At 38.5% G+C, this 10,961-nt stretch overlaps 1 protein-coding gene and 1 pseudogene across 10 annotated transcripts in view; both read left to right on the top strand.

Annotated features, from left to right (window-relative positions):
- The window catches only part of TCF12 (transcription factor 12), a 364,778-nt gene that overhangs the window by 264,822 nt on the left and 88,995 nt on the right, over positions 1 to 10,961 (top strand). For 9 of the 10 annotated variants that reach the window (XM_005867002.2, XM_014540340.1, XM_005867004.2 and 6 more), the window contains one exon: positions 5,838 to 5,973. In XM_005867002.2, coding sequence (XP_005867064.1) covers positions 5,838 to 5,973 — 136 coding nt within the window. Of the gene's footprint in view, positions 1 to 5,837; positions 5,974 to 10,961 lie in introns of those variants that run through there. The other variant, XM_014540348.1, reaches the window with a different exon arrangement.
- LOC106726235 lies at positions 7,100 to 7,644 on the top strand (annotated as a pseudogene).

Below are 10,961 nucleotides of genomic sequence, written 5' to 3'. Positions count from 1 at the left end.
TGTTCATCAGTCTATGTTGTTCTCTATAATCCACAAATGAGTGAGATCATGTGGGATTTATCTTTCTCTGACTGGCTTATTTCACTTAGCATAATGCTCTCCAGTTCCATCCATGCTGTTGCAAAAGGCAAGAGTTGCTTCTTTTTTACCGCAGCATAGTATTCTATTGTGACTGTAGATGTACCACAGTTTATTAATCCACTCATCTGCTGATGGGCACTTAGGCTGTTTCCAAATCTTAGCTATGGTGAATTGTGCTGCTATGAACATAGGGGTGCATATATCCTTTCTGATTGGTGTTTCTGGTTTCTTGGGACATATTCCTAGAAGTGGGATCACTGGGTCAAATGGGAGTTCCATTTTTAATTTTTTGAGAAAGCTCCATACTGTTCTCCACAGTGGCTGCACCAGTCTGCATTCCCACCAGCAGTGCAGAAGGGTTCATTTTTCTCCACATCCTCTCCAACACTTGTTTGTTGATTTGTTGATGATAGCCATTCTGACATGTGTAAGATGATACCACATTGTCGTTTTGATTTGCATCTCTCGTATAATTAGTGACTTTGAGCATGTTTTCATATGTCTTTCGGCCTTCTGTATGTCCTCTTTCGAAAAGTGTCTATCTAGGTCCCTTGCCCATTTTTTGATTGGATTGTTTATCTTCCTATTGTTAAGTTTCATGAGTTCCCTGTAAATGTTGGAGATTAAACTCTTATCGGTGATATCATTGGCAAATATGTTCTCCCATGTAGTGGGTCTTCTTGTTGTTTTGTTGATGGTTTCCTTTGCTGTGCAAAAGCTTTTTATTTTGATGTAGTCCCATTTGTTTATTTTCTCTTTAGTTTCCATTGCCCTAGGAGCATTATCAGAGAAGAAATTCCTTCGGCATATGTTTGCGATTTCACTGCCTGTGGATTCCTCTAGTATTTTTATGGTTTCCCATCTTACGTTTAAGTCTTTTATCCATTTTGAGTTTATTTTTGTGTATGGTGTGAGTTGGTGGTCTAGTTTCATCTTTTTGCATGTATCTGTCCAATTTTCCCAACACCATTTATTGAAGAGACTGTCTTGACTCCATTGTATGCTCTTGCCTCCTTTGTCGAATATTAATTGGGCATAGTGGTTTGGGTCGATTTCTGGGTTCTCTATTCTATTCCATTGATCTATATGTCTGTTCTTGTGCCAGTACCAGGCAGTTTTAAGAACAGTGGCTTTGTAATACAGTTTGATATCTGGTATTGAGATCCCACCTACTTTGTTCTTCTTTTTCAGGATTGCTGCAGCTATTCAAGGTCTTTTTTTATCCAGATGAATTATACTGTACATAGAGAACCCTAAAGACTCCATCAAAAAATTATTAGACTTAATAAATGAATTCAGCAATGTAGCAGGATACAAAATTAATGCCAAGAAATCCATGGCATTTCTTTACACCAATAGTGAACTTACAGAGAGTGAGACTAAAAAAGCAATCCCATTTACCATCGCACCAAAAAAATTAAGATACCTAGGAATAAACTTAACTAAGGAGGTAAAAGAACTATATGCGTAAAACTACAGGACACTGAAAAAAGAGATAGAAGAAGACATAAATAGATGGAAGAACATACCGTGTTCATGGATTGGTAGAATCAACATCATCAAAATGTCCATACTACCCAAAGCAATCTATAGATTCAATGCAATCCCCATTAAATTACCAACAGCATATTTCACAGATCTAGAACGAACGTTCTTCTTTATTTCTTATAGTATTAAGCAATTTATTTTTAGTTAATAGGATAAAATATCATCTTGTGTTCTTAAAAAGGAACAATTTCTTCTACATTTACTTTGCCTAATTATATAGCTCAAGATACAGATTAAATGGGTCATTTCTATGATTAGGACAGCTTCTCCAGTTTGCGGGGGAACATTAAGATTCAGTATAGAACAAGACAGAGTATTTATTCCCTAACCAAATCTCCATATTTGTCTCTAGTAAGGAAAAAGTTTTTAGCAGAACTAAAATTGTTAGCAAGCACATTTTTTTGTCCCAAAAAGCTTGTTCTCCTCCCCCTGCCCCTTTATCCTATGCATATGTGCAAAGTCTACCAATATGTATTCTGTGGGCACCTCAGCTTTAGGACTGTTATCCACCAAATTCATGGACCAGGTCACTTATTTTTTTCCAAGTTAGCAATCTTATAAATGGTAATTAGGTTCGTGGACTATTGTAGAAGTCTTGTTGTATTGAGAAAGAAACTTCTGAAACAGACCTAGATTCAAATTAGGGTTCTACTACTTGCTATCTGTATAACATAAAATTTACATAATAATTAAGGTCATAGTAAACATTAACTGAGATAATACATTTGAAAGTGTGCTTCTGAATCCTTGATATTTATTCTGATTTTATCCAACATTTATTTTGAAAAAATTGCAAATTCACAGGAAACATGCAATAATAGTACAATGAGCATCCATGCCCTTATTAACCAAGATTCATTAATTAACATTTCACCACACTTGTATAATTCACCATTCCTTTTCTTTCACTCAATGTGTGTTTATATGTTTGGATGCTAAAGGTAGGTTTATACAAAAATACTTACATTTGCTTAATCATTTTGAGAAATAAGTTGTCATATGTCAATTTATTCTTGACTTAAATTGAAACAGTTTGAATCTGTCAGACTCCTCTCAGGATTTAGCCTCTAGTTGTCAACCCTCTTTCAAGGAGTCTGTCTGTCCTCTTTGCTACTTCTAACATCTTTGATTCAAGGCACTCAAGATCTCCTACCTTAGGACAAAGAGTTTGTGCCCAGGAAACAATTTAAAATGTCATTCATCTTATTTTTATTCTTTTGTGATACGTAGAATGTGGTAATCATTTTTTTTTGTTTTCACTAGGTTCTACAACCATGCTTAGTTTTATTTAAATCCTTATTTACTTCTCCCAGCAACCCTGTAAACTAATTGATAATACATCCATTAATAGAAAAGGAAACAGATGCATTAATGTTAGATAATTTACCCCGGATCATACAGTCAGGATTCGAACTCAGGGTAGCTAATTATGAAGCTCATGCTATTTCAGGACATACAGTTTTTGGAAACATTTCATCTACTTATAGGATTATAAGAAATGAGCTTTCCTATTCATGACAGATTATTTTATGCCTCTGTTAGTCTTTATTATGACTACTATTTGACTTCTTTGAAGAAATAACTCACTGGCTACATTTTACTCATCTGAAAGTTTATCTATTGTAGCACAGAAACAACCATAGCTAATACATAAATGAATGGGTGAGACTGTGTTCCAATAAAAATATTTTTGAAACAGGCCCAATTTGACCTGCAAATTGTTGACCCTTTGTATAAATCATTATCTTATATGCCCATTACAATTTATATGCTAAGGAAATTTATAAGGAGCACTGTTAAGAGACATATGAATACCCAGTTCCTCTCATGTATTTGTTTGTATATGTACAGTGACCGGTTTCATACGTGCCTTCTATATGAGAAAAAGCAGATGAAGTAATAAATACAGCAGATGCCTGAAAATATTATATGAAAGGCAGTTTTGCACTGAGCAGGGAACATCCTAAAAGACTGTTATTTAAAGGAAAATTTCAAGGTACATGACCCCTGGCCTCAAACATGTGGTAATAATATGTCCCATCCAGCACACTGAGCCATATTTTGATTGCTATTTGAGGAATGTTGAATGTGCCTAGTCTGGGCAAAAAAGAGAAAAACACAAAGCATACATGACAATGAAATGTCAATACCACTTTGACATAATCAGATCCATTGCTAAAGGTTTGCTATAGAAATAGAAAGAATACATGTGCTATTTACATCAGTTGCCTTCCCATTTATACCCTAACCAGGGATCAAACCTGCAACCTAGGTATGTGCCCTGACCTGGAATCGAACCATCAACCTTATGGTGTATGGGAGGACATTCCAACCAATTGAGCAACCAGCCAGGGCCACATCTTTCTTAATCTGTTGAACCTTGTATCTGTTGGAATTTGTGCACTTAATGCTAAATAATTACATTAATAATACTATGTAGTCTTTTCATGTACACATCATATTATCTGGTGATTGAAATTTTCTTTTCACTTTTCTCCTTTATCAAGAAGGTATCACCTCTGTTCCAAGAAGAATTTACCTTTTGAGGAGTCTGGAAAAAAAATTTTAATTATAAGCATTTCTAAAAGATAGAATGATCTTTACCTGGTTTAGTACTTTGAGTACTTAATGTATGCTTCAGCATTGTTTTTTGTTTTGTTTTTTATTCTTTATTGATTAAAGTATTACATGTGTCTTCCTCTCCCCGGCCACTCCCACCCCCTAGCACATGCCCTCACCTTCCTAGTGTCTGTGTCCATTGGTTATGCTTATATGCATGCATTCAAGTTTTTTGGTTGATCTCTTATCCACCACCCCACCCCCACTCCCTTCCCCTGCTTTCCCTCTGAGGTCTGTTCAATGCTTCTCTGTCTATGGATCTATTTTTGTTCATCAGTTTATGTTGTTCATTATATTACACAAATGAGTGAGATCATGTGATATTTATCTTTCTCTAACTGGCTTATTTCGCTTAGCATAATGCTGTCCATGCCCATTTGTGCTTCAGCATTGTTCAATAGGCTTTTAAGAAAAATGAACTATCAAGTGAAGATGAAAAGACAATATAAAACATATGAGATGCAGCAAAAGCAGTAATCAGAGGGAAATTTATAGTTGTAAATGCCTACATTAAAAAGAAGACAGGCCCTGGCTACTGTGGCTAAGAGGTTAGCGTCAGCCCAAGCATCTAAGTGTCTTGGATTCCATTCCCTATCAAGGGCATATACCTGGGTTGCAGTTCTCTTCCTGCCCCCAGTTGGGGTGCATACGGGAGGCAACCAGTCTATGTGTGTCTCCACATCAATGTTTCTCTGTCTTCCCCCACCCCTTTCACTCTCCGAAAAGCAATGGGAAAAATACCCTCATGTGAGGATTAACGAAATAAATAAGTAAATGAATAAATCAGTAAACAGGCTATGGCGGTTTGCCTTAGTGGTTAGAGTGTCGTCCCGTGGACTTAAGGGTCAGGAGCACGTATGTACCTAGGCACATGACTTAATTGCAGCATATGCAATAGAGTAGTAGGGTGTGATCACTCTTGACCTTTCAATTTGAGTTAGCACAAATGTGGTGTTGAAAACTACTCTGAAGTAATCTGACATATTGTCCTCCATTTCATTTTACAAGAGACTTTGATAAACTGAAAATATATCCAGAATCTGTGTCAGGGACCATAAGGAGGATATTCAAACCCTTCAGGAGACACTGTTGAAGATGACACCTTATCTAATCACTGTTTAAGTGTGGGAATTTTTGGTGATTCCTACCAAAGGAATAGCTAGTCTTGAAAATACTGGTGGTCTTCAAACAATGAGAGCTATCCAGAAAGAGAATAGGAAAGGAACAAAATTGACGCATATGTGGTCATGAAAGCATTCAAGCAAAGACTGGGTGGCCCTTTTTTTTTTTTTCTTTAACATTCTTGATGATGAATGGGTAGAGCCACATAGTAACTAAAGTGTCTTTCAATCTTAAGATTATATGGATCCACATGATTATTAGAAAGTAGGCCATCCATGGATGGGGGGGAAAGAAATATATGCTTAAACAAATGGTCTAATTGAACTCAAATAAGTACTTATTGGATGCTTCTTAAATTCAAAACATTGTTGAAGGTACTATAAATAATAATTTAGAAGTATTGAAATTTTCAGGTTTGGGTCATTATCAGTGGGAACATAACTTGTTTCCTTGGCCTTGTTTTATAGTCTAGTCTCCTGAGACAAGATCTAGGGCTTGGTAGCCCAGCACAGCTGTCTTCTTCAGGAAAACCTGGGACACCATACTACTCATTCTCCACCACAAGTTCCAGGAGAAGACCACTCCATGACTCTGCGGCACTTGGTGAGTGTCTCACAGACAAACCCCATCCTACAAATGCTTCTCCCCACCCTTAGTCTCTTCTGGCTGAGAAATTTGATTTCTTGGGTACCATGTTGATATTGGGGCTTATTTACATAAAATAATATATCTATTAGATATTTAATAAACAATTTAATACTGTTGTTTGGTCATCAGTATAGGAGGGACTAAATAACGAAAAACAAAACTTAAAAATGGAACTAGTTTTTCCTCATAAAAATGTCTGCTCATGTGTTTTTTTTCTGCTCATATTTTTTACTAAAATTGACATAATGCTGAACAGTTTACAAAGTGGTTTTATATACATTCTCATCTCATCAATACAACGTCCTGCTAGGTAGTGGATACAATACTAGATTGAACATAAAACTGAGGCTCAAAAGAGGACACATTCATATAATTAGTAGGTGATTTACACAGGATAAAATTTAAGATTTTCTGACTCCAAGTTCAATGTTCTTTGCATATTAATTGCTTCTACTCCCCACATTTTCTAAAAATGAGGTAAAAGTAAAAATGTAAAATTAATCATATTAAAGTGTACAGTGGCATTTAGTATATTCAAAATGCTGTGCAACTGTTATCTCTGTCTAGTTCCAAAACATCACCTTAAAAGGAAACACAGGCCTGGCCAGTGTGGCTCAGTGGCTGAGCGTCGACCTATGAACCAGGAGGTCATTGTTTGATTTCCAGTCAGGACACATGCCAAGGTTACAGGCTTGATCCCAGGAGGCAGCCAATCAGTGATTCTCTGTCATCATTGATGCTTGTATCCCTCTCTCCCTCTCCCTTCCTTTCTCTGTAATCAATAAAAACATTTTAAAAAATGCAAACCACCTTTAAAAAGGAAAAAAAAAAAGATAGTACCTATTAAGCATTCAACTCGCATTTTCTTTATACATTGCCTAACCAAGCCAATCTATTTTGTGTTGCTACTTACAGCAAGTTTCAGGTGTATTCTGATGCCTTATCTAATCACTGTTTGTGGCATTCTTGGTGATTCCTACCAAAGAATCCTATACAGGAAAATTGAAGTTGTAAAGCATGTTTATATTAAGGTAGACCAGCTTGTAAAAAAATATATAATGTAGGCTTTGCAGACGCCGCCACCCCAGAGCCGCCGGTGACCAGCCATGGTGAACCCCACTGTGTTCTTCGACATCGCTGTCGACGGCGAGCCCTTGGGCCGCGTCTCCTTCGAGCTGTTTGCAGACAAAGTTCCAAAGACAGCAGAAATCTTCCGTGCTCTGAGCACTGGGGAGAAAGGATTTGGTTATAAAGGTTCCTGCTTTCACAGAATTATTCCGGGATTTATGTGCCAGGGTGGTAACTTCACACGCCATAATGGCACAAGCGGCAAGTCCATCTATAGGAAGAAATTTGAGGATGAGAACTTCATTCTAAAACATACAGGTCCTGGCATCTTGTCCATGGCAAATGCTGGACCTAACACAAATGGTTCCCAAATTTTCCTCTGCACTGCCAAGCCTGAGTGGTTGGAAGGCAAGCATGTGGTCTTCGCCAGGTGAAAGACGGCATGGATATTGTGACAGCCATGGAGCGCTTGGGGTCCAGGAATGGCAAGACCAGCAAGAAGATCACCATTGCTGACTGTGGACAACTCTAATAAATTTGACTTGTGTTTTATCTTAACCACCATACCATTCCTTCTGTAGCTCAGGAGAGCACCCCTTCACCCCGATTTGCGAATGTTCTTCTATAATCTTTGTGCTCTTGCCATAGTTCATTGGGTTCCATAATTTCCTTACCCCTTCCCAGTCTGGCTGGATTGCAGAGTTAAGTTTATGATTATGAAAAAAAAACTAAACAGTTGTCTGTCAAAAAAATATATATAGATATAGATAGTCTACCAAAAGAAAGTATATCTGCCTTGGCCAGTATGTTCAGTGGTTAGAGCATCAGCCTGTCCACTGAAGGGTCTTGAGTTCTATTCTCAGTCAAGGGCGTGTACCTGGGTTGCAGGTTCAATCCCCAGCCCCAATGAGGGCATGTGGGAAAGCAACCAATTGATGTGTTTCTCTCACATCAATGTTTCTCTCTCCCTCTCCCTCCCATCCACTCTCTAAAAATCAAGGGGAAAATATCCTCAGGTGAGTGTTAACAACAACAAAAGTATGTTATAGTTATTTATTCCACAAATATTTGTTGACTGCCTCCAATTCCACAAATATTTGTTGTCTGCTTCCAATTTATATATCTACCTCTGCCAAACCGATATTTTGGTGAAATATCCCTAGTTTCTGGGTCTAAAGTATGCTTTGAGGGTAACAAAGGGCACAATAACGGATTGTCATGTTCAGCAGAGAGCTGTGATTAGTTGTGCCCAGCTCTCAGTATTGTGGGTGATTTATGAAAAAAATTAATTGTAAAGTGTCTTTTCTCCATCTCCACTTTTGTTTCCCACCAAATGAGTTAGGGTAGGAGCATTCATTTGAGTCTAGATATGTTATTGCCACTCTAGAAAATAATTTGTTAGTATGTTATGTGAGTGAGTGTAACAAAAAACACTACTATAGACCAATATACTATTACTAAAAGTTCAGGGATAAAATGAACTATTGAAATAACTAGAAAGGGAGGGGATAAATTTCATAAAAACTCAAATTTTTCAGAAATTAGTGCTTATCTCTTACTCATTTTCATGTTGATTATGATAGATACTGTTTATTGTTTCCATGTCAGGTACTATGGTAACAATAAACAATATCTGTCACAATCAAAATCTATGAGATTGTAATATTAACCTCTTGTTAGAAATGAGGAACCAAGACTGAGGAAGCTAAATAACTTATTTTATACTAGAGGCCCAGTGCACGAATTCATGCATGGGTGGGATCGTGAGGGGAGTGAGGAGGGCCGGGACATGATCAGCCCTCCAGGCTGGCGGTGGGATGCCCTTGCCAGCCCAGGATCCAGATCCATCCCGGTGACATTTGCGCCAGTTGTCAGGAACCACCTGGCAACCACTTTTATATTGTTTCTTCCTTACTGAGCATCAAGGGAGGGGAAGGTGGTTGCGGTGCCCGAGGCCGACTTCCAGGAGGCCGGCCACACTGTCAAGATCATGCCAGCGATGCTGGTCCGTTGGTGCCTGGCCTGTTCTCTGGAGATTGGACCTGCAGGACTACTGAGGGAGTGAGTGGCTGCCGCTGGGCTGGTGGGCCGCTGGGACTGGTCAGTCAGCTGAGCAGCGCTGCGCTGTGGGAGCGCACTGACCCCCAGGGGCAACTCCTGCATTGAGCGTCTGCCCCCTGGTGGTCAGTGCGCATCATTGCAACCAGTCAGTCTGGTTGTTCCGATCGTTTGGTCACTTAGGCTATTATCTGTATAGATAGCTAAGACTTAGGGAGGCCCACTCATGTCCTGTATGTATACCATTTAGTGGATCATTATTATTCTATTCTTCATTGTTATTTCTTAGTCTTAGTCACTCTTACTTGGCATTGCTGTTATTCATAAAATCTCAGAGTTAAAAGGAACTCAGAGATCATCTACACCAATCTCAGCATCTTCTTAAATTATTTAGATACTTTAGGCAGTCAACATTCTGCAAAACAGTAACAAAATCTCTGGTTTCTCTTTAGATCGCATAAATCTTTTGCCTTTTACTAAAGATTTTCATAGAGAGGAACAATTCTGAGTTTTGAACCAATTTTTGAGGCCTTGAATCTGCAAGGTTAAAAAAACAATATCCAATTTATAATCATTTTGCCAGATTTAATGTAAACCTAATACTAATGGCTAAAATTTATTGTGTCACTCTCTTTAGGCACTGCCGTGAACCTGTTTCATGTATTATCTTTATTACAATAACTCCAGGAGGTATATCCCACTTTTCCATCTTAGGTAACTGAAGCTCAAGAGGTGAAGTAACTTGCCTAAGCTCACATAGTTGCTATATGATGAATCTGAAATTTTAATCCAGCCAGCTTACTCTCTTAACTATAACACTTTGAACCCTTCCAAAAGTGAAGTGGGAATTCCAAAGTCATGATTTTAAATGTCACATTATGTATGTGATTGTATAGTGGCAACTAATGAAGAAATCAAAATATGTGAAAATGTTCTACTTAGTCCTGAACTAAATAGCAATATCTTCTAATAATTACCCTATAATGGAATGATGGGCTCCAAACTAATAGGAGCAGTACATTGGACTCTCTTGGTTTAGAGTGGCTTTTGCTCAAGGGATGCTGTATTAGTTAGTTGTGAAGAGTCGGGTCCTAGAAAAGCTTCACACAAAAAACGGAAATTTTTGCCTGTAAATTTTATAAGTATAGAGTGTGCCAGATGTTTATTTTTGGCACTTTGTTTTAAGGAAATATAGGCTGCCTGTTGGGTTAGTGACTTGGGTGCCAATGAATGCTTTTTTCCCTTTTTATTGTATAAAATTTTTCCACGTGCTACTTATAAAGTTGCGCTTTGTAACCTCCTGGGGTATTTACTGTAAAGATTCCCACCCTGGATACAAGAAACCAAGATGGCGGCATAGGTAAACACCTGAAATTGCAGTCTTGCACAACCACTTCAAAAATACAACTAAAAGACAAAACCCACATCATCCAGAACCACTGGAAGGCTGGCTGAGTGAAAATTCTACAACTAGAAGGAAAGAGAAAAGCACAGAGACTCAGAGGAGGTGCAGAAGTAAAGTGCAGAGGTACAGAGGCACACGCGGAAAGGGCTGGCAACTGAGGATGCAGTTGTCTTTTTCAATCAGGAGGGAGTCAACGAGCTCCCGACTGCTCTGAACTCCAGTTCCGGGTGAGTCTCTGGGGACCCAGACTCATACAGGGAGAAACTGAACTGTCTGGCATTGGGCGGAACTCGAGGGCGGCTTTCTCTCAGAGGTGCTTGCAGCGATTACTGCAGAACACTGAGACCCAGGGCCTCTTAGGGCAGGGCTGAGGATCAGCCATAGCTGTTAGCTCCGCCCTGTTGATTCCTGA

This window comes from Myotis brandtii, unplaced genomic scaffold (assembly GCF_000412655.1).
Source record: "Myotis brandtii unplaced genomic scaffold, ASM41265v1 scaffold242, whole genome shotgun sequence".
Lineage (NCBI taxonomy): Eukaryota > Metazoa > Chordata > Mammalia > Chiroptera > Vespertilionidae > Myotis > Myotis brandtii.
The sequence above is the reverse complement of the archived record's forward strand: the minus strand, read 5'-3'. Positions and strand labels throughout refer to the sequence as shown.